Source organism: Myotis lucifugus, unplaced genomic scaffold, assembly GCF_000147115.1.
Source record: "Myotis lucifugus unplaced genomic scaffold, Myoluc2.0 scaffold_26, whole genome shotgun sequence".
NCBI classification, from domain to species: domain Eukaryota; kingdom Metazoa; phylum Chordata; class Mammalia; order Chiroptera; family Vespertilionidae; genus Myotis; species Myotis lucifugus.
Window position 1 is genome coordinate 2,557,376 of NW_005871074.1, and position 24,958 is coordinate 2,582,333.

A 24,958-nucleotide genomic window follows, 5' to 3' on the forward strand; every position below is an offset into this window, starting at 1 on the left:
AAGGTTTACCATGGAGGTAGATTTGATTGCAGGCAGGCAGACTCCCAAGCCCACACTTGTAATTGCCACAACTTAAGCCTCTTATTTGGGGGGAGCTTCCACTTAAAATTGGTTGTGACCTTGAGTTGGGGTGTCTCCTTTGTAATAGTCACTATATTAACTACAGTTGATGTACGTCTGGGGAACCCGTTTCCTTGCTGCCTTCACCAATAAGTGAAAGAGGATCGATCCCCCATCTCCTAGGTGTTTTCCTAAGTCTTCTAGATTGGGGGGCGGGGGGAGGGGTGTAGAAACAAGGTTTTCCTCATTTCATTGTTAGGCCAAATAGTTTAGGTTTCACCATAGGTGTCTGGCTTGTTGGTAAGAGGGTGTCAATTTGAGTGCTAACATTTGTTCACAAAAAAAGTGAAGCCAAGGCTAAACTATTTTAGGAAGTGGCCTAGTCACTAGGAAATATTATTAAAATCCTTTTATTCCAGACCCAAGATGGCTAGTGAGAGATGATAATGGGTTTTGCAATTATGGCCAAGCTGATTCTGTTACAACACTCAGAGACGTGAGCTTGTTATAAAATATTATCAGAGGAGAAGATATGTAGGCTTGAAGTCAAGAATAAACCTCGGGAGACATTCTAGGCTAGACGTGGTCGTGCATTTCTGTCAGTAAAACTTTCAGAGCAGGATAAGCTTGCATCGTGTTTTATAGAACATCTGGTTTAGAAACAAACATACTTTTTTTAATTCCAGGGGCTAAAAACAAGGGGCTATAAGACATCAAGAAACCTAATGGTTCCTGGAAGACTGTTAAATTAAGCAATGGAGCAAGGAACTGCACCTGTACTTACAGCCCAGCTTCAGCCCATATGGCCACATAGACCCACAGAGAGCTCTTGGACAAGGGTCTCTTTCTTAAAGTGTAATCTAGATACATCACCAATGGAGAAGGACACATTCTTATCAAAGGACTGCTTAGGCGAGGAGGACAGTGAGTAAGTAGATTATTCTAAGATAAATCCAGGGCAAGCACTTGGAGGTAGTTGAATAAGAAAAAGAACAAGGCATAATTAGTCTGATAGTTTCTCAATGGGCAGTGACCCAGCAGCACAGGCTGTTGTATTAACAGTCCTGATGTTTCTGCAAGCAATGCCCTTATTTAGGAAAAGTATGAAATACGGTTTACATCTGACGGATTCTTCTCCTCACTTGTTCATTCCTTGTTGGAACCCATGTCTACCTAAATTTCAGCACAGTGGAAACTGAACAACGACCTCTATTATTATCTGAAAATTATTGTCTTTGTAAAATAATGAATTTCACAGAACTGTCACATACACACACACTTGCACAATCACAGGAATCAAAATTAAATTCTGGATTTTCGTCAGTTAACTATGAATTTAGCTGGATTACTTGACTTTTCTGGATTTTAATGTCTTCCTCAGTTTTGGGGAGTTTATTGGCATTTTGAATGAGATCATTCTTATTTGTGTAGGAATGTCTTGCTTGTTGTAGGACTTTAACATCCTAGCCTGCCCACTGAATGCTGGTATGGCCCTTAGTCTTATAACAGCCCCAAACACACTCACACATTTTCAGATGTCCCTAAAAAGTGTGGGAGTGGTGGGAGGGGAGGGTGAGGACAGTAACCCATGGTTGAAAACACTAGGCTAGGAGATCCCAAAAATTCAGTAATAAATCCTGTGAATTTAATGCTTTATGTAGATAACCCTCTACTACTTAGCAAAGAATTTAGTTCTCTGCCAGCCTCCCACTTCTGTCATCTTTACTCACAGATAGTTTTGTGTGTGTTTTTTAAAAAATGTTTGGGCATCACAAGTTTTTACATATGATACAATGATATGTTTGTAGATGGCAGAAGGTTTCTACTTGTTCATTTTTCGCAATAGTATTGAGTTGGGAGGAATTTTTGAAATTGCAGCGTTGACCACCCCCCATTTCTTTTCCTCCCGTCACCTTATCTATTTATATGTGTAACATGCAGCTCTTCCTTTCACTTCCTTCCACTCTGGTGTCGGAATAAGCCCCGTCCACTTCACTGCAGCAGTTAGATTACCCAGATTCAAGTTTCTATTTGGCATGCCACTGAGTCATTTTAAGGTTCCAACTGAACGTGACAATTGTTTTCAGACTCCTGGGGAAACTTCTGCATATACCTTGCCTAGAGTCTGTTTCTCATTTGATTGGATGTTTTATGCTGCCTGTAGAAGAGAAAGCTGACAGTACACAGAAAACTGTAACTATAATTTGGTCCCCTGAGACCTCAGACTATCTCTAAGTATGTATTTACCTACATAGTTCCTGATAGGAATGACGATGTCTATCAATTTTCAGAAAAAGTTTATATTTCTAATTTATGTTTTTAACTTCTAAAAAGTACAAGTTTCTTCAACTTCATTCCTTTATGTTGAAAAATTTGTGGTTCCCAGGTTATTTCCTTGTGATCAAATGCTATTTGAAAATAGAAGGCTTCTATTCTTAGCCCTCTTTAACAAAATGTTTTCAAATGAAACAGCATTGAGAAATGCAAATCAGAACCACAAGGAGATATACCACTTTACACCTACTAAGATAGCTAAAATAAAAAAGGCAATAATAAGTGTTGGCAAGATGTAAAAAAATTGGGATCCTCACAAACTGGTGATGGGATTGAAATGGTATAGCCACTTCAGAAACCAGTTCCACAGTTCATTAAGAAAGTTAACATAGTCACCATGTGATCCAGCAATTCCACTCCTAGAGAATTGAAAATACATGTCCATGTAAAAACTTGTACCCAAGTGTTCTAAAGATATATAGTGGTGATGGTTGCATAATTCTGTTACTATACTCAGCATAGCCACCTGCCTGGGTGGCAGGGTTTTCTGGATGTGCCGCATTCCTTAAAGCAGAAGTGGGTTTTCATTTGTAATTGGGCCTGGAGAAGGGGGCAGTAAGAAGCTTATAAGAATCTCTTTCAGCATATTAAGTTCAATCTTACGAAATTGCTGCTACTTTATATCTTTAGTCTCCAAAAAAAATAAAGTTTCATTTTATGCCTCAGAGCCCCTGGATTTGAGTATCAGGACAGGGTCTGTATGCAATGCCAGGAGATTTTGATAGGAAATTCCCTTCATTCTAAAAGAGGTGGGAGACTTATGACCATCTGTCAAAGGAGAGCAGAGTCCACTGACAGTGGAATGAATGGTTCCAGTAGTTTCATGTGGTTCATCCAAATGGAGTAGTATTCTTAAACCTTTTCCATTTGCCCATATCGTCACTTTGTAAAGGTTTTTGGTCCAGGACTCACCAGAAGCCCTGCATCAAGCACAGCTCAGCCTTGAGAATGCCCCGTTCCCCCCAGGTTCAGGCCACATACTGCGCTGTTCGTTTACAGCAGTGTTTATCTTTACCCCCTCTCCCCCCATTTCCTTTTTAAAAAATATTTCAATATATTTCAGTCAGAAATTTAAAAATTAACTAGAATAAATGACATTAAAAACCTTTGGTTATTTAGAACTAGAGGCCCAGTGCACAAATTTTTGTGCACTGGGGGGGGGGGGTCCCTCAGCCCGGCCTATGCCCTCTTGTAGTCTGGGACCCCTCGGAGGATGTCCACCTGCTGGCTTAGGCCGGCTCCCTGGGGGATCAGGCCCAAGCTGCCAGTCAGACATCCCTCTGGCAGCCCGGCAGCCCTTGGGGGATGTCCACTTGCCAGCGGGGAGCAGGCCTAAGCTGCAGTCAGACATCCTTAGCACTACTGAAGAGGCGGGAGAGGCTCCCACCACCACTGCTATACTGGCAGCCGTCAGCTTGGCTTGTGGCTGAGCAGAGCTCCCCCTCTGGGAGCACACTGACCACCAGGGGGCAGCTCCTGCATTGAGTGTCTGCCCCCTGGTGGTCAGTGTGTGTCATAGTGATCAGTCATTCCCAGTGGTTCTGCTGTTAGGGTCAGTTTGCATATTACCCTTTTATTATATAGGATAGAGGCCTGGTGCATGGGTGAGGGCCAGCTGGTTTGCCCAGAATGGTGTCCCGGATCAGGGTGGGGGTCCCGCTGGGGTGCCTGGCCAGCCTGGGTGAGGGGCTGATGGGTGTTTGCAGGCTGGTCACATCCCCTTCAGGGTGGGGGTCCCCACTGGGGTGCCTGGCCAACCTGGGTGAGGGGCTGATGGCTGTTTGCAGGCTGGTCAAGCTCCCCCCCCCCCGAGTGGGGACCCTCACCCCATGGAGGTTTGGCCAGCCTGGATGAGGGACTGAGGGCCGTTTTCAGGCTGGCCAAGCCCCCTGGTGACGGAAGCTCCCAGCCTCTCCTTTTTTAATTTATTTTTTTATTCTGGGATTTATTTACCTTCTATAATTGAAACTTTGTAGCCTTGAGAGGAGCTCAGAGCCGGCCAGGGTGGGCGGGAGGGAAGCCTCCTGCTCGCTCCAGTTCCGTGGCTGCCGGCCGCCATCTTGGTTGGGTTAATTTGCATATAGTTGCTCTGATTGGCTGGTGGGCATGGCTTAAGGTGTAGCAAAGGTATGGTCAGTTTGCATGTTTGTCTTTTATTAGTGTAGATCTTCTTTCAAAAGGTTCAATGTCAGTAAGTCTCAGCAAGTGAGGGGGGTTGCTGTTAAAATTCTGGGTCCTCAGCTTTTAGTCAAATACATAAAATTAGTCATAAGTGCGTAAACAAAGATAAAATGAGTTGATGAATTAACCTTAACTTTTTAAGTGGTAAAACAATTTTACCTGCTGTAAATACATAGGTAAAGAGAAAATAACGTGAAGACAAGGATGGAGAAGGACCCTAAACTGAGTATAAACAGAAATAGATGAATCTATTTCAAATGAATAATACAGCTACACTGAACAGGGGGGAGGAGGGCCCATGAGAAATAACCCAAATAATTCTTAAATATTTATATTGACTGCTACTTTTAGGCTAAAGACAAAAGGAACTGTAAATGAATAATGACAATTAGTTGATTAGTTAGGGGGGGTGGTTTGTTGATATTGTTTAGCAATTCTGAAACTACTTTGTATACATTCCTGTATTGAGCAAATAAATAAATAAATGTATAGTCAATAATGTGAACTAACATTCAGAGAAGGAGTTACAAATACAGAAAGAGAAGGTTAAAATTAACCAGTCGTGTTGGGTTTGAATTAGAACTATCAGTACAAACTTGTGTTTTTAATATATCGAAATAGATGTAGATGGGAAAGTGTGTGTGTGTGTGTGTGTGTGTGTGTGCATGTACATGTAAATCTTAGAAAATTTTAGCACCGAAACAAGTGATAATAATAAATTATAAATCCTAGAATAAAATAAGCTATGAATCACCACTGATGTATGAGTGAATTAATGAACAAATTAATGAATAGATAGTAAACGAAGCAGAAGGGTAAGCTTTTCCTTAGAGGAGAAAAACTGATAAATACAGAAGGAATGATTAGCAAATCATCATTTGGCAACCGCAGTAGTAGTGATTGCTTTAGGTAAGAATCATCAACAGATGATAAAATTTGTGGGTGAAAGTTTATTGAGAAATAAGATATTTATATAGTCTCAAAATATCTCCCTATATGAGATACTTACTAATCAAAAAGGGAAACTAGTAGCCTTACAGTGAGAAACTTGACAAGTGATTAGTTATTGCTAGTAATAAGACAAAAATGATATCATGATATGCATTGAGATTGATACAAATCTCTTATTCCTGCCAAAAATGCATAACCTGAATCTAATTAAGAAGTCAGATAAACCCAAATTGAGGGTCATTGTACAAAATAAATAGCCACTGTACTCTTCAAAAATGTCAAGGTCATAAAAGACCAGGACTGAGGAAAATATTTCAGGAGACTGAAGAGATGACAACTGAATGCTATATATGAATCTGGATTGGATCCTGGATCAGGAAAACAAAGGTGTTTTTAGGAAATCAGACTATAAAGCAGTGATTCTCAACCTTCCTAATGCCGCGACCCTTTAATACAGTTCCTCATGTTGTGGTAACCCCCAACCATAAAATTATTTTCGTTTCTACTTCATAACTGTAATTTTGCTACTGTTATGAATCGTAATGTAAATATCTGATATGCAGGATGTATTTTCATTGTTACAAATTGAACATAATTAAAGCATAGTGATTAATCACAAAAACAATATGTAATTATATATGTGTTTTCTGATGGTTTTAGGCAACCCCTGTGAAGGGGTCAAGACCCACAGGTTGAGAACCGCTGCTATAAAGGGTAAAGGGGCATCATCCTTTCAACTTATTCTTAAACCTATTCAAGGAGGGGAAAATAAAAGTTTGTGTGGCAAATCTGGGCAAAGGAACTCTTTATACTACATCTGCAACTTTTTTAAAAGTCTGAAATTATTTCAAAATAAAGTATTTTTAAGAACTTAACAAAAAAACACCAACCTAACTGGTTGAATACTCTGTGCCTGGTTGTCTACATGTCTACTACTCCTACATCTGCTCTGGCTCTACTAGTACTCCAGAGGAAATGACTTATTCTGGCTCTCTCACACTTTTTAAAAAATCATAAATTTATAAATTATACACTCTTGTAAGTTCAAGCAATACAAAATTAAACAGAATAGAAGTCATGGTGTCCCGTTCCCTCTTTCTCCTATCCCCGCCACCACCACCAAAGTTTCCACTGTTAACAGGATGGTTGTCACATTATAAACATTCCTGGGCCTACACAGATAGACTAATGTGTTCATACACACACACATATACAGAGTCCCCCCAAGACTACTAAACATTGTTAAGTACCTTTTTTTAAACATAATATTACCATGGGCATATTTCTTAGTAAATACATATAGCCTTGTTTTATTCTTGACTGTTTTTTTCTCCCTCTCTAATGAATGCTTCTATTGTCCCTAAAATAATTGTCCAGGATTAATAAACCAACTTTAACGGTAGAACCATTCATAAGGACACTAGGATACCTGGTAGCTCACAGAATTGAAGCATGTACCAAATTGACAAGATTCCATCAGACATCAGGACAGCTCTGAAGACCTCAGTAGCAGGAGTTCAGAGATGTTTTCTCTAGTGGAAGACTATTAATGTGACTCCGCTCCAACCACTTTCATTTTCTATAGCTCTGCATTCACGGTTGAAATCTTCAGAACAGAAAAGCATTTTTGGTCACTTTGGGCAGCATCTGTCCCTTAAATAGTCAGCTATTGTCATGGGAGTAAGGGCACAGAACCTAGACATTGGCCTCGGGTACCCTTCCCAGGACCAGCAGAAAAACCATCCCAATCAACGTCTCTTTCCAGGGAGGCTCTGGTTGCTTTATGTCTGGTCTGTTCCAGTCTCCTAAGTCCAGAATATGGTCTTTTTAACCTTTCTATTCACAAGTAGTTCTTGAGCTTTATTTACATGTAAGTGAAAAAGGATTTTTTAAAAATTCCCTCAACAGTCTTGAATGTAATAACTGACTTTCTTTGAGTTTAGAGCATTGTAGTGTGGATGACTCAAACAACAGAGATTTAATTTTCTTAGTTCTGGTGGCTAGAAAGTCTAAGATCAAGTTGTCAACAGATTCAGTATCTGGCAAGGGCCCCCTTCCTTGCAGACCACGGGCTTCTCACTATGTGTTCACATAATCATGAGGCCTTCTAGTGATCACATGTACCAGGCATTACAAAAGTTGTTAAATAAAACTGTTCCTGTTGGTTGAGTCACCCGCATGACCTCATCTGAACCTAATTACTTCCCAAAGGTCCCACCTTCAATTACTATCACCTTGGGGTTAACATATGAATTTTGGGAAGGCACAGCATTCAGTCCATAATACATAAGCATATGTATTTGAAACTGCTCTTGTGTGCTCTTAAATATACTAGACTACTTAGGATACTGTATTTGTCAACAGTGTCTATACCTCCCAGAGTTGGCCCTAGGGAGGGAGTTCAGCTCTTGAGGATCATAATGAACCTCTGTTGGTTTGGTCACAATGCTTTAGGCCCATCTTGAAGATTGTCGGCTGTCCCTGTAGCCTGTCAGGTTGGGTTGTTTCTAAGTAACTGTTCTCAAATTGATATCATAACTGCTGTCCAGAAACTGTCCTTTCTGCTCACCTTGTAAAGAAGACAACATTTACACATGGAAAAGTTTCAGTTCATTATAAGATGGGTTTTGGTGAAGTATAGGCAAGAGAGTAAAAAAGTTGATTTTGAGAGGCACAGTTTTGACTTGGCAGTCATCTTATCCTGACAGCATTTAATGTGAAGTCACTGTGGCCAGAAAATAATCTTGTTAGGCTTTAATTAAAAGCACAAGGTATTTTTTCACGTCTCCTCCTTATCTATCTCCCTCTTTTAAATCTCTTCCTCTTCCATATTCTCCCTACCCCACCCTCTCTGCCTCCTCTTCATCATCTTTGAACATTTAAAATGTTTTGGGCTTGGCTAATCCCTATGGATAGAAACTGAGCTGAGCAGGATATTGATTACCAAATATGGTATTGCTGCTAAAGATATCAGAGGAATGTGGCTTGTATTCTAAGCCTCCAGCCTATGAAAAAGCTGCCAAACAAATTAGGTCATTTTAACTTCTTAGCTTTTTTAATAAGGAGCTGGAACTTTGATTTGGAACATGATGGTGGTGCTATTTTCTCTCAGTGGAGGAGGGGTGTAAAGAGGGGGGTGGGAGGTGGGGGAGACTCCCTTTGGTGTGTTTTAGGACCTGAGCCACCAGCTTAGGTTATGTAGGAGGCAAGCACATGTGTGGAGCCTCAGCTGACTCTGAAACACCAGTGAAAAAGCTGAGGCATCAAATTCAGATATGCAGCCTCATTACCTGAGGCTGGAAGCTCCAGAGGACTGACCGGTCCCAGGATGTTCTCCTTGCATTGCAGTGGCCCAGGCCACAGTGCTCAGGTTGATGTGGCTCAGGTTTAGAAAAGCTGCTTCTTCATAAAGAGGTTCATGGAGTTTAGTGCTGGTGAGGACATACTGAAACTGATGGCAGGTTGTCACATGTGTGCCTGAGGGTGTGTGATGTAAACATGCAAATTCTATCACAGCATACTTTAAATGACACACAGGGACTGCTCTTGCCTCCCAGAAAGACCACAGCCTTCGGGTCCATGTTTAGAAATGTTTATTCTGTTGTGATATTAGTGCTCATAGAGTAAAATGCTCTTAAGTAGAGTGGATGGGAGCAAACACTGCTTCAGAATTTTGCTTTGTTCTTTTTCCTTATACTGTATACATTTTTAGCAATATAATACTAAGGTTTCCCAGATTAAAACAAAAACTGAGACCAGTTAAAATAATTTTTTTCTGTCTCATATAATGCACTTCTTTTCACTTTTTGTTGTTGGTTAGGGCTGCACAACGAGAGTCCCTTTCTTCCCCTCCCCCCGTCCCCCCCACACACCTGTTTGCCACCTTCAGTTGGTTTCTTCTAAGACAGCGGTTCTCAACCTGTGGGTCATGACCCCTTTGGCGGTCGAACGACCCTTTCACAGGGGTCGCCTAAGACCATCCTGCATATCAGATACTTACATTACGATTCATAACAGTAGCAACATTAGTTATGAAGTAGCAATGAAAATAATTTTATGGTTGGGTCACAACATGAGGAACTGTATTTAAAGGGCCAGAGGTTGAGAACCACTGTTCTAAGAGAATCTTAAATCAGGCCCACAGAGAAATTCCACCCACCAGGACATCTGGGTCAGGCTCTGGCCTTTGTTGTACCTCTCAGAGGACCTGTCTTCCCTCTCTCTCCCACTTTATTTCTCTTACTGCTGTTTCCATCCACTCACAAGCTCTTCCTCCCATCTTTGGAACTAAGCCTGTGAAATTCAGTTGTTCATCCTGATCAGCAGAGTCAGAGATTCTTCCTAATTTCCTGTGGAAATTGCTCTTGTTTTTCTTCAGGCTAATCAAGGAGAAGAGAGGGGGCTTTGGGGCCCACAGGCCTACCTGTGTTCTTTAGGATAGTCATTTTCAGAACTTCTTTCCGAAAACATATACAGACAAACCTGGGACCTAAATCTGATTTTGGTGCATATTTATACACTATACTGGGGTATCTTTTTGATGATATGGTTTGTGTTCAGAATGCCAGTTATTGGACATAGGTGTCATGAAATGATTTGTTATGCTTAGCAATGGAGGCATTCTTGGATGGTGGGGGGGAGGGGCAAAATACACTTATCTTGCCCTAAATCAGCGGTTCTCAACCTGTGGGTCACAACCATCGGAAAACACATATAGCATATCAGATATTTACATTACGATTCATAACAGTAGCAACATTACAGTTATGAAGTAGCAATGAAAATAATTTTATGGTTGGGGGTCACCACATGAGGAACTGTATTAAAGGATCGTGGCATTAAGAAGGTTGAGAACCACTGCAAATCTTGTATTTTATAGTGTATGTGATTTATTTCATTGAATGTTTTTGTTTTAGGTAAACTGAAATAATTCGGTCAGGGTAATTGAAATGACTATCCTCTCTCTGGCCCATACAATCTGTTGTTTCTCTGTGTAGCTAATAAGCCAGCTATAATCAAGATCAGGACTTAACCACATCAAGACATTTAGATTTTATATAAATTTATAAGGCAACTGAAATTAAATGATACTTGTGATATTGAAATCTTAAAACTGTTTAATTTCTGTCTTAGTAACTCTGGGTACATGCGTCACTGTTGTGAAAGCTCTCCAGTTAGATAGGGATGGGAATTTCCCTCTGTAAGCTGAGGCATTGAAGAATCGCATTGTTTAAGTCAGTGTCAGTGTCAGTGTCAGAACGCGGGTCAGGCCTGGGCCTTTTATTATATTTCAGGAGTTAGACTTTCTAGTATTGCACAGGGTTTTACACTAATCTTTTTACTCTTATTGGTAACCATTAATTGAAGTGTTTATCTGTGCTCATAATTTGCTGGTCTAAGTTTAACACTTGAATTTGAAAGTTTTTGTCCAAGAGGAAAAGCCATGAAGAAGAGTTGAAAATCCATGTAACTAAAAAAGAAATAAATGAAATCTCCCTGGCTTTCTGGACTTGTTGGGTTATGAGTTTTCATGCATTCTGTGCAAAGTAGCGGGAATGAGAGCTCTTGCTGACTTTTTTTCTTTTTCAGATAGGCCAGGATTTACTGGTGTGTTTATTTTGTCATCATTCCGGTTTGACTCTAAGGAAATAAAAACATCTTCCATTTGTTCTTTTATTTCCAAAGGGCATCCGCTTCGATCCTGAAATTCCGCAAACACTACGACTAGAGTTTGCTAAGGCAAACACGAAGATGGCCAAGAACAAACTAGTAGGGACTCCAAACCCCAGTACTCCTCTGCCCAACACTGTACCTCAGTTCATTGCCAGAGAGCCATGTAAGTGGATCTACTTTTCATTTTTAAGGAAAACAAAAACGAAAAATGGATCACTAAGACTAGCTTATGTGCTGCATGTGAGAGCATACCATGGGACCGAGCTGGCTGAGGATGATGTTGAGTTCCGTGGAGAGGCTGCCTATTCGTGCTGTCGGAACTCCAGATACGGCTGTCTTGTTTGTGATTGGCTGTCTCAAATGATGGTTTGGCTAGATCAGAGCTATAACTACAAAATTTGGATGTGTTGTAGATTTCCTTAATGGTCTTAACTTTATCGTGAGTATTCCCTATTTGCCTTGGAGTGTAAACCCTTTTTTATTTCCCCATTCTTGGACATTACAGTTAGTTCTCAGCAATCACTTTATTTCATTCGTTGGAGAACATCAGTTCTGCGGTTTTGGGAAAATACAATGTTAAAAGTGAAAGAAGCGGATATTAAGAAATTTATTCTATTTTTGAGAACAGTTTGGTCATAAATTTCAGGGGGAAAGTAAACACAACAAAGCATTTATATATTGGACCAATCAGTTCCAGCAAACTAATGCCAGTAAAGATTTAAGGAAATCTGGGGCTTTCTGTTTTAAATTAATTGGGTATGAACACTTGACTAATTGCTAAACAAATATTTTACCCCACTTCATGAGCTTATATCCTTAAATGTCCAGGCTACAATTTCGGTGTTTGATTGAAAAGATTGTCTTAATTTTCTTTCTCAAGCTCAATCACTAGCAGAAGTGCGATGTGAGATGGCCTCAACTTGTCCTTTCATTGCGTAGCTGTGTGTGATTAACTATGGCAGGGCATTCAGGAATCCCAAATGACTTGCTGTTATTTGGAACATTCCTATGCACTCGTTCTTCATCTTCTTCTCAAACCACATGATCTTCATCTCCTTCCTGCGCTCTCTGACAATATGTTTCAACTTTTCTTATTGAAATTGAAGATCACATGGGCTCCTTTCTTCCCCTGTCATGTGCCTGTCAGATTTAATCAGGTTACTTTGGAAGTTGCAGTCATTCTGTAGCTCAGTCACTCTTGAGAAAGCTGCTGCTTGTTGGTGGAAACTAACAGATGAAAGACTTTCTCTCCCAGTGTGTTCTAGAATTTTTCTGAACACAGGAAAATTAATAGTGATAACAGAGAAAAAAATTGGTTCTTCCATGTCCTAGGGAAACGAAATCTTTATTTGGAAAGGAAATCTAAAAGAAAGTTTCATTTTAAGGTGTAGGGGCACTAAGGGAGTATGTATAGACATTTCTTACATAATTCTGTATCCCTACAGCATCTAGCTCAGTACTTTGTATACTGCATAAATTTATAAATATTAAATAAAAAAATTTTAATTTAGCTACTTGCAGAATTATTCCATTTGTATGACTTTTTTTCTGAAAAATTTTTTCTCTTAATTAAGGCATCAGAAAAGAGTATTTGTAGGATACTTTGATTTAGAAAAGATAACCTAGAGCAGTGGTCGGCAAACTCATTAGTCAACAGAGCCAAATAACAACAGTACAGCGATTGAAATTTCTTTTGAGAGCCAAATTTTTTAAACTTAAACTATATATGTAGGTACATTGTTATTAACTTAATTAGGGTACTCCTAAGGCGTAGGAAGAGCCACACTCAAGGGGCCAAAGAGCCACATGTGGCTTTCGAGCCGCAGTTTGCCGACTAACGGACCTAGAGTAACTCTTTACTTTTTGGAGAAATTGCCTGCCTCAGACAGAAGTGGAATGCTTGCCATACTTGACCCTTTCAGTTCTTTATACAGTGCTTTCTCTGAGAAGTCAAAATGTTTTCTAAGTCTGCTACAGCAGCTCTATTAAACAGGTAGCCAGCAAGGTGATAGCCAGTTCACAGCAGGGTACACAGAAGCAATGGAGATGAACAAAGCAAACATCCACAAATCCCTGAAGTCACAGGAAAACTTAGCTGAGTTTAGACACTGCTTTGGCCCCCTCTGCCTACCTCCCTTCCCTGTGTACAGGACAACTCAGAAGTGCTCAGATAGTTTCTATGGTGGGGTCAAAACTTGCCTGTCAGCCTGCTGGGGTGGCTCAGTGGTTGAGTGTTGACTCATGAACCAGGAAGTCACTTCCTGGTTGGTGCACATGCCCAGGTTGTGGGCTCGATCCCCAATAGGAGGGAGCATGCAGGAGGCAGCTGATCATTGTTTCTATCTCTTTATCCCTCTCCCTTCCTCTTTCTCTAAAATCAATAAAAACACATTTTTTAAACAAAAAACAGCCCTTGCCTGTCTGCTCATGGCACAACAAACTTGAAGCTAAAAAAAGAAATCCAACAAGCCGTATATTCTTGAGAAAATAAAAGTTAGCATGATTTTTCTTAATATAGCTCCTTTTGCGACATAGAGGCCTTGACAAACAGCAGTTCCACTGTGACTCAGATCGACCTTATCATCTATTACCATTCCCTCTTGAATTGGTAACTTCCCTTTCATATACACAGAATTGTCGCTTTTCCAGAAGCATACTGCAGGCTAAGAACAGTGGTGGTTCTGAACTGGCGAATCCAGTTATATTTGCACACAATTGGTGCTCTAAGTGAACGGTTTAATTGCCTGTCAGGAATAGACTTGCCATGGAATCATAGACTTTGGGAGTTGGAAAAACGCTATAGGTGTCTCTGTTGTAGGCCATTAGGGAGAGGTTTTTTATAAATGCTTCTCTAACATCAATAAAAAATATACATATTTTTTAAAAAGCTTTCAGCCCGAGGGGTTGGTGATAGTTGTCAGGAAACTCGGCTTTTACAAAGGCTATAGAAGATTCCTTGCAGCTTAGTCTAGATTGCTCCAAATCAAACCATCATATTTGCTGAGCACTGGCTCTGTTTGTGGTAAGCGTGAAGATTGAGAAAACCAGGTATTGCAGCTTGCCAAGGCAGAGATGGTGGCCTCAGTGGAGAACCTTGGTCTTAGACTTGAAGATGTCAGTGAGAGTTCTGACTTTGCCAGTTAATCGTCAAGCTTTGTGACCTTAAAAAAATTAACCTTGTTATGTTCTTGTTCCTTCAACTATAGAAAGGGAATAATAACTTTTCATGATTATAGAGCTAAATAAAACACCATATGATTGTGTTGCGGATTAAATGGTTGTAATATATGTAGAGTACTAGGCAAATGTAAAGTACAATCTTTTTTTTAAAAAAAAAATTAGTTTTAAAGAAAGAGGAAAGGAAATAGAAAGAGAGAAACATCAGTGTGAGAGAGAAACATCAATCAGTTTGACCCCCAATAGGGATCGAATCTGCAACCTAGGTATGTGCACTGACTAGGAATCAAACCCACAATCTTTTGGTATGTAGGATGATGCTCCAACCAACTGAACTACTCAGCCAGGGCAATCTTAATTTTTTTAAAAAGCACTCAGTTGTTTTCTTTCCTAATAGTTAAAAGTAGATATTGATCTTATGAGGTATCATCGCTGTATGACTGTATCCAATTGTCTTTGCAAATTAGGAGAAAGGATTAATAAAGTTCACATACAATCTCAGGAAAGTAGTACATTTCCCTAACTAAATTTTTATTAATTTGAGCTTCCCCTTCTCGTACTCTCTTGTATATAATAAAGTAAGGAAAATACTAGAAGAAAGAAAGTAAGAGATGTAGAAAAGTTATCCTACATAATAAAAGGCTAATATGCAAATCAACCAAATGGCAGAATGACCGGTTGCTATGCAGGAGCTGCCCCCTGGTGGTCAGTGTGCTCTCACAGGGGGAGCATAGCTTAGCCAGAAGCCCTGAGCCAGGCTTATGGCTGGTGAGTGCAGCGGTGGTGGTGGGAGCCTCTCCCGCCTCCGCGGCAGTGCTAAGGATGTCCGACTGCCCTACGGGGAGTGGGCCTAAGCTGTCAGTCGGACATCCCCTGCGGGCTCCAGGACTGCGAGAGGGCACAAGCCGGGCTGAGGGACCCCCCCCAACCCCCCGCCTCGAGTACTGGAATTTCGTGCACCAGGCCTCTAGTGTTATATAAAATTCTTCTAGATTATCCATTTGATTGTACAGAAAAGTCATATTCTGTAGTGTAAGTACTCAAGAGATGAAAACAGGGCAACTCACCGTCACTCTGATTTTTGTTTTTCTCAACCCTATAATGATAATACTCTGTGCCAGACACTCTGCTAAACATTTTACATGAATTATCTCATTTGATTCTCAATAGCACTATTTTACATTTGAAGAAACTGAGACATAGGAAGGTTCAGTAACTTGCATGAGATTACATAGTCTTCACGTGTTATGGATTGAATTGCATTCTACCAAAATTCGAATGTTGAAGTCCCAGCCTCCAGTAGCTCCAAATGTAACCATATTTGGAGGGAGGCCTTAAAAGGGGTGAGTAAATTAAAATGAGGCCATTAGGGTGGGCCCAATATGACTGGTGTCCTTATGAGAAGAAAAAGAGATACCTGGGATGTGCTCACAGAGGAAAAGCCATGTGTGAACACAGCAAGAAGGCACTGCAAGCCATGGGCAGAGGCCTCAGGGGAAGCCAAGCCTGCTGACACCTTGACCTTGGACTTCTAGCCTCTAGAACTCTGAGAAAATTAATTTCTATTGTTTAAGCCACTCAGCCTGTGGTATTTTGTTACGGCAGACTAATACATCAAGTGATAGAGCCTGTATTTAAATTCTGGTCTGTCACTTCATTAGTTTTATAACTTTGGTCTAGTTACTTACCCTCTCTGTGTCTCATCTATAAAATGGCAATAATAATTGTATCTCCCATAGGGTTGTGAGAATTGAATTAATTGACATATGTAAGTTAGAAGAGGGACACGTAATGAGTACTCAGTTACTGTTAATATGTGCATGTCAGAATATCTGTGCCTTTTGTCCCTCATAGTGGTGAGGGTGGAGGTAGCCAGCACTCACAGAGCCTTTACTCTGACTCCATAGATTCCCCCTTTCAATTCAAATTTTATGGAGCAAATGTCAGAAAGCTCTAGACCAGACCCATAGAATCAGAATTCTTGGCATTGGACTACAGGAATCTAAATTACTGCCAAGTTCTAGAGCTTTCTGACATTTGCTCTGCATTTTTAAAAGCTCTTTCGGTGATTCTGATGCACCATCAGGTTTGAAATTACCAGCAAGGAATTTTCAAGTTAAGTTGTCCTTTCTACTCACTCGTCTCCTCCTCCATTGCACTCCTCACCCCCCCCACACACACACACACAAAAGCAAAAACATGCTTTTAAATGGACACTCTTTAAAAATTTATAAGCACATAGCCATTTATGACTCATCAGACCATTTCCTAGTTTTCCTGCAACATCACTGGAATTTCTCATTTATCCAATACTGACCCTGGATGGGAGGGGGAAGCCCAAAGTGTGAAAAGGAAGTTCTGGAGAAAGATGGTAATAGGGACTCTGGGCAGTCAGAAACCTTGGGCAATAGTAAAGGGAAGAGGTCAGGAGATGGACACAGTGGGGAGGCCAGAGGCAGCCAGCTGCTGAGAGTAAAGGAGATGAGTACATCAAAGTATGGAAGCTGAGCTTACAGGATTGTACGCATTTGACTCATGCGCATTCCCTCTGAGGCACCTCCACAGTGGGGACTGTCTAGGGATTCTGTGCTTGTGGACCAGTGTGAAGCTACCAGAAGTGATGTTCACAGAAACATGCCAATGATTTCCATTCTGCGTATCCAGACTTCCTTTTGATTGAGTAACCCAGTGAGTGGTCTCCTACCCCCTCTCGCCCAGCACAACCAAGCGTTTGTGGGCCCCATTGTCACATCACAGAAAAGCCCATAGTCAAGAGTTAGGACTCATATGCATTTGCCATTCAGGATATGTATAAGGATATCTATCATGTGCTTTGACCCCAGACATTCTGAGAAAAACGTAAAAACATGAAACAAAACTGCAGTCAATAAAGACAGCAAAATACTCTTAAAAAACCAGAGGCCTAAACTAATGTTTATTTCCATATATGTCCCACTCTGACAAAGCAAAAATATTGCTTTCCTTTTATAAAGAAGGGTCAAGCATTTACTGAGCCAACCAATATTTACAGGCCTACTTTCATTCACTCTGTCTTCAAACCTGCACACGTTCCTAGTTTTTCCTTGATGTGTATAATTTTGATAATCTTTAATAATTAAATTTAAAAATATTAAAGTAATATTAGACAATGGAGGAGAGGAACCAAGATGGCATCATAGGTAAACACCTGAACTTGCTGCCTCACATAACCACATCAAAACTACAGCTAAAAGACAAAACATATCATCCAGAACCACGGGAAGGTTGGCTGAGTGGAAGTGCGACAACTAGAAGGAAAGAGAAAAGTGCATTGAGACTGGGAGGAGGTGCGGAAGTGCGGAGGTGCGCAGGTGCACAAAACGGACTGGCAACTGGGTACCCCATGGTCTTTTTCAATCGGGAGGGAGTCTCAAGCTCCCGGCTGCTCTGAACTCGTTCCAGGCGAGATTCTGGGGACCCAGACTCATACGGGGAGAAACTGGACTGTCTGGCATCAGGCCGGAACACGAGGGCGGCTTTCTCTGAGGTGCTCGCAGTGATCATTGTTCCTGCACGGGGCCATGGGACACAGAGACCCAGGGACCTCTTCGGGGCAGGGCTGACGGGCAGCCATTGCTGTTTGCTCCGCCCTGGTGATTCCGTGAGATCCCGCCCCACCCAATTTACAACCCCACCCAAGCTGTACGCATCGGCTTTTTCATATGAATGGCCTGGCCTTTTGCAATCTAAAACCTAACAAACTGCAGCTGGGTCAGAGAGCCCCAGAGCTTCCAAAAGAAGGCCCAAGGCTGGATAGCAGCCTGCATTGTTTCACAGCTGTGCCTCATCTGGGCACCTCCAAGCCCCAAACAAAGAGGAGGAATCTGCAGATCTCTCTGTAGCTCCTGTTGGGTAGCCTCAGGCAGTGGCTGACTTTGTACCTCCTTGGAGATCCAAGAGCCAGTGTATCCAGTGGTCAGAGTGAGACCATACCAGATTACAACTCTTCAGATCCTTAAGAGACACACTCAGGGGGCAGACTCAGTGAGCACCAAAGCCCCACTGAAGCAAGTCTTGCCCCATAAGGGTGTCTCCAGCACAGCAGTTCTCCCATTGTAGACACAACTAGTCCTCACAGCCAATTGGCCTGGAGGTCAATTTCTCCCAGTGATACCAACAACAATCAAGGCTTAACTACAACAAGACTGTGCACACAGCCCACAAAGGGGTGCAACAAGAATATCCACCTCAGGTAATTAGGGAGGCTGAGCCACTGGGCCCTATGGGACACCTAGCACACAAAGCCACTCTGTCAACACAGGGAAGCAGCCAAAATGCAGAGACAACGAAACATGTCACAAATGAAAGAAATGGAGGAAAGCAAACTACTGGATATAGAGTTCAAAACCACGGTTATCAGGTTACTCAAGAATCTTCTAGAAACCTCTGAGAAATTTAGTGAGACCCTCGAGGATATGAAAAAGGACCAATTAGAAATTAAGCATACACTGACTAAAATAAAGAATAATATACAGAGATCCAACAGCAGACTAGAGGATCCCAAGAATCAAGTCAAAGATTTGAAATATGAAATAGCAAAGAATACCCAACCAGAAAAGCAAAAGGAAAAAAGAATACAAAAATATGAAGATAGTGCAAGAAGCCTCTGGGACAACTTCAAGCATACCAACATCCGAATTATAGGGGTGCCAGAAGAAGAGAGAGAGAGAGCAAGATATTGAAAACCTATTTGAAGAAATAATGACAGAAAACTTCCCCTACCTGGTGAAAGAAATAGACTTACAAGTCCGGGAAGCGCAGAGAACCCCAAACAAAAGGAATCCAAAGAGGACCACACCAAGACACATTCATAATTAAAATGCCAAGGGCAAAAGACAAAGAATATTAAAAGCAGCAAGAGAAAAACAGTTACCTACAAGGGAATACCCATAAGACTGTCAGCTGATTTCTCAATAGAAACTATGCAGGCCAGAAGGGAGTGGCAAGAAATATTCAAAGTGATGAATAGCAAGAACCTACAACCAAGATTACTCAACCCAGCAAAGCTATTCTTTAGAATTGAAGGTCAGATAAAGAGCTTCACAGATAAGAAAAAGCTAAAGGAGTTCATCACTGCCAAACCAGTATTATATGAAATGCTAAAGGGTATTCTTTAAAAAGAGGAGGAAGAAGAAAAAGGTAAAGATAAAAATTATGAACAACAAAGTGACAACCAATACGTATCAACAAGTGAATCTAAAAATCAAGTGAATAAAAAATCTGATGAACAGAATAAACTGGTGAATATAATAGAATCAGGGGCATAGAAAGGGAGTGGACTGACAATTTTTGGGGGGAAGGGGGTGTGGGGGGTGCGGGAAGAGACTGAACAAAAATCGTACACCTATGGACAAGGACGGGGGGCGGGGGTAAGGGCATGGGGTAGGGTGGGAACCGGGTGGAGGGGAGCTATGGAGGGGAAAAAAGAGGAACAACTGTAATCTGAACAATGAAGATTTATTTAAATATTAGACAATGGCCCTAACTGGTTTGGCTCAATGGATAGAGCGTTGGCCTTCGGACTCAAGGGTCCCAGGTCAAGGGCATGTACCTTGGTTGCAGGCACATACCCAGTGGGGAGTATGCAGGTAGCAGTTGATCGGTGTTTCTGTATCATCGATGTTTCTAACTCTCTATCCCTCTCCTTTCCTCTGTGTAAAAAATCAATAAAATGTATTTTTAAAATAAATAAATATTAGACAATGGATTTGGTAAGAATAGTTTTTATATAGACATCTTGCTTGATGTGGGAAGTAAGTTATTGCAGCAGCATGTAGATCTGCTAATCTGATCCACTTTATTTACATTTTGATTTCATGAATAGTCTATCTTTGATTAGCAATGGCTATTAACATTTTGCTTTGGTTTTGTTTCTTGTTTATCTAATCATTGACCAGCTATAAATAAATCCTTTAAGAACTCAGGAAGTGAAATCACAGAATTTTTTTGTAATGCAAATAACTGTCCCAACTGTAGTGTTTTGTAAACTCCAATTATTCATTACCTCTGCAGAGAAATGAGAGAATAAAGGAGTTAATTTACGGGGACAGTAAATTTTAAATTCAGAAGAAACCATAGACCTATTCTTTAATGCCATGTTCTCTCCTCATCTGCTCATTAAAAGGAAGGCATTTCTCCCTCAAATAAAGAGTTGCTTTTTCTTGCATAGCAGTTCTCAGAGTATTTGTCTGCCAACCCCTGGTTTGTTTCCAAGGTCCTTTAAGGGAGTCTGCAAGGTCTAACCTATTTTCATGAGAACAGCTTGTTTTTCTCAGTGTGCAACAGTGGGCACAACCACTGGCACCATATACATGTCAGGACAGTGGCACCAAACCGTGCTAGTAATCACTGTATTCTCATACTCTGTTTTCACAAAACCCAGATTCACCTAAGACTTTTGTTGATGAAAAAGTGAAAATTGAAAAAAAAAAAAAAAGTGAAAATTATTGCCCTGGCCAGCATGGCTCAATGATTAGAGCATCTGCCCAAAGACCAAAGTGTCTCAGTTTCTATTCCTGGTCAAGGGCACACACCTGGGTTGCATGTTCCACCTGTCCAGATGGGTGCAGGAGGCAGCCAATTGATGTGTCTCTCTCACATTGATGTTTCTCTCTCCCTCTCCCCTTCCTCCACTCTCTTTTCCTCTCCCTCCCTCCTTTCCACTGTCTTTAAAAATCAATGGAAAAAATATACTCCAGTGAGGATTAACAAAAACAAAAAAAGTAAAAATTATTAATTTTATTTCATCTCAATTCTTGAATACAAGTCATGTTGTTATTCTTTTTTGATAAAATGGGGAGTACACATAAAGCACTCTGCAGTTAAATTGTGAGTTGAACTAGCTGCTTTCTTCATGAATGCATTTTTAGTTGAAGAAAAACTGATAGGCAGACTGGTTATTCAAACTTGTATATTTGGCAGACATTTTCTTAAAAATTGATTAAATGAGCATGGCATTTCAAGAAAAAAAGAATATTGCCCTAGCTGGTTTGCTCAGTGGATAGAGCGTTGACCTGCAGACTGAAGGGTCCTGGGTTCAATTCCAGTGAAGGGCACATGCCTGGGTTGTGGGCTCAATCCCCAGTGTGGGGCATGCAGGAGGCAGCCGATCAGTGATTCTCTCTCATCATTGATTTTTTCGTCTCTCTCTCCCTCTTCCTCTCTGAAATCAATAAGAATATTAATTGCAATAATAAAATTTGAGCTTTAAAGCAAAACTTAGATTTTTTAAAAACTATGAATCTCACAACTTTCCAACACAAGGACTTTTCTGATAAATTGGTATTGATATTAAAAAATTTTTATTGAAGAAAAAAAGAAGTCAACATTTGTAAGATCAGCATAATTTATTGGACCAATATTTTCCAAAGGGTCAATGCATCATATTATAAAATCGTGCATGGGTAAAAGATCCATCAAAAGTATAAAATGGAATTTAATTTGACAGTATGAAAAGTTAATCGGTAAGGTTTCAGATTCCACACTGCAAAAAATCTTTTGGTGTAACAAAAAAGGAATAGCCACAATTACTTATAAAAGATATTAAAATACTCCTTTCTTCACAAGCTACATAACTATATGAGGCCTTTTTTTTTTCATGTACTGCAACCGATACAATACATTACAATAGATTGAATTAGAAGTGAATATGAGAATCCAATTGCCTTCTGTTAAACCAGATACAGTAGTGTCCCCCCTTACCCACTGGGGATATGTTTCAAGGCCTCCAGTGGGTATTTGAAACAGCAGATAGTACTGAACCCTATATATACTATATCTACCTATGGTAAAGTTTAATTTATAAATTAGTCACTGTAAGATTAACAACTAATAAAATAGAATAATTATAACCGTATACTGTAATAAGAGATGATATGAGATAGATGATACAATGCCTGCATGATGAGACAAAGTGAGGTACTCAGAATGGCATGCAATTTAAAACTTACGAATTTTTTATTTCTGGAATTTTCCATTTAATATTTCTGGATCACAGTTGACCGTGGGTAGCTGAAACTGCAGAAAGGGAAAATGCAGATAAGAGGGGACTACTGATGTTTGCCAAAATGTACAACTAAAGTTTTTCCTTGTTTATTTTGGAATATGTAGTTGTTTTTCATAAAAACATATGCTATTTTAATATGTAATGGGTTTGTTTTTTTAATGAATTAAATATATTTTTAATTTTTGTTTTAATTTTTAATATGGTACATTATTACCAACTGATGTAACCTACATAACCAAAATTTCTTTGGTGTGTTCAATAGGTTTTACTAAAATCCACTGGTGTTAAACATTCTTAAAGTTATTTTGTTCCTGGTTGAATAGGGTAGGCATAGAGATCTGCAGTTATCAGGGGGTTACCATAGATTTGGGGCTATAGGTGATTTAGTTTGGCTACTGCAGCTAAAGTCATTCAGAGCTAGACTGGAGGAAAACAGTGTCCAGGGCCCTGCAAGCTCGTGTGCTAGCCTCACCTTTGATGAGGGGTATCTACTTATGCCACTTACCACTTTCTAGAGACCAGCCCAAGAATTATTGCATGTATGGTGGTTTGGGGGAATGTACCTGGATGAGTACCTTTCAAGAATGCCTAATCCTCCCCTACCACTCCACCACACCCCTGTTATATCCCCATTACACCCCCATTACCAGATGTAACAAGTTCATTTTAAGAAACTGGGAAAAGATAGAAAAGGGGGAAATTAATGCTTGTACCTTCCTAAACCTAAAGGCATGCATTATTAAATTCTATTGTATTTTCTTTGTATTTTTTAACATACAGTTTTACAAATAAAACATTTTTAGATACAAAGGTTTAAGGCAGTTTAACATAGTTTTAAAAATATACATGTGTAGTTTTTCTCTTTCAGTACTTTCCTAATATGACTACTATTTTTATTTAACATATTATCTATATATTTAGAAAATTCTCACCCACCCAGAGATAAGCATTTTAACATTTGTGATGAACAGCCATGCAAGCATGTACACGCACTGATGTTTGTATGAATGGGGTTGTCTGTTGCATGCTGCTCTGATGGTACCTGCATTCGTTCTCAGCTCTAGGCCTCACTTTTGCAGATCAGTAAATGCATACCTGATGTACAATGATAGATTCCCCTGTAATCAAGGCTCTTTTTCTTGGGGAAAAGACTAGAAGTGGTGGTTGATTGGAGAGTTAAAGTGAAAAATCTCAGACTTGAGGTATAAGGTAGTCAGTGCAAATGCAGGTCCTCTGTCATCCTCCTGCTCATTCCCCTAGTTTGTGCAGCCCCCAGGATTTTAGAGAAATGATGGAGCTGGAACCAAAAGAACAAAGTAGTCTAATTAGTGGCTGATGCTTGAGGAATGTCGATTGTGTGTGTGTGTGTGTGTGTGTGTGTGTGTGTGTGTGTGTGTCTTTCTTTTTGTCTTTATTTAAATATCTCTCAAGAGGTCAGGGAGATGAACCTCATCAAACATTAACAGGTCAGGATATTATGGTGACTTCCTGTTCACTTCTCTCTTGAGTTTAGCAAACATTTGAGGGAAGGGAGTGATAAAAAGCTGAATGAGGGTACAGTTCTGCTCTTGAGTATTTAGTAGGGAAAATGACTACAAGGCAGAGAAAGTGCTAAATTGAAGGTGTAGATAATGATGAAGCTGGTAACTATGGAGAGAATGAGAAAGCCTCCTGGAGGTCCGTTGACCTACTAGCTGGAGAAGGATTTCAGTAATGCCTAGGGGGCTGGCCGGCATAAATTTCAAAACTGAAGGAGCTGTGATCTGGTGAGGCCAAAGAAGTGCACAGAAGGAACAGAAGGCAAGAGCACTGACAGGGATAATGTGCCAAAGAGAGGGAACCCAAAGATACCAGGGGATGGGTTTTGTTCTGTGAATAGGAGGAAACTGGTTCAGATTTTTCACTCCCATCACAGACTACCTCTCACCAGCATACATAGTCACTCAGATAAGCACTTAGGAAATAAGCAAACTGGTAAAGGAGCGTGGGTTTGGAGGGGGTGTATTAAGCAGACATTCATTTGTTATTTCACAGATTGTACAGGTCAGACAGAATTCCAGGCACAGGTTAACTGGATCCTCTGCGCATGATCTCACAGGCTGAAATAAGTGTATTGGTTGGACTGCAATTGCATCTCATCTCCCCAGCCCACATGGTTTTGGTAGATTTCAAGATCTTGAGGTTGTTGGCAGTAGGGTAAGGAATATGATTTTTTAAAACTGTCTTTTAATTGAGCCACTGCCATGTGCCAAATACAGACACAAACTTAGATACATTATCGGTTGACCCCTAATAACAACTGTACAAAGCACTATTGTCCTCTTTTGGAGAAAAGGGCACAGAGAGTACATGGAATACTGTTTTTGTTTTGTTTTTTTCTCTTACTGATGAGCAGAGAAAGATTCTCTGGTGGTTTTGCTTGCTTACTGTCTTACCCCCAGAAGCCTGAATTTAGATGGAGAGGAAAGCCTTTATTTAAAAGTCTCATTATCATTCCTCCATGACAGGAGGGGGCACATTTGCATAACAAAACGCTGA

At 40.4% G+C, this 24,958-nt stretch overlaps 1 protein-coding gene across 3 annotated transcripts in view; it reads left to right on the plus strand.

Annotated features, from left to right (window-relative positions):
• The window catches only part of RBPMS (RNA binding protein, mRNA processing factor), a 171,206-nt gene that overhangs the window by 94,457 nt on the left and 51,791 nt on the right, over positions 1-24,958 (plus strand). For all 3 annotated transcript variants that reach the window (XR_002828600.1, XR_001347653.2, XM_006086180.3), the window contains exon 5: positions 11,212-11,362. Coding sequence is in view for 1 of the 3 variants with exons in the window: in XM_006086180.3 (XP_006086242.1) it covers positions 11,212-11,362 (151 nt within the window). In the remaining 2 variants the exon portion in view is untranslated. The remainder of the gene's footprint in view (positions 1-11,211; positions 11,363-24,958) is intronic.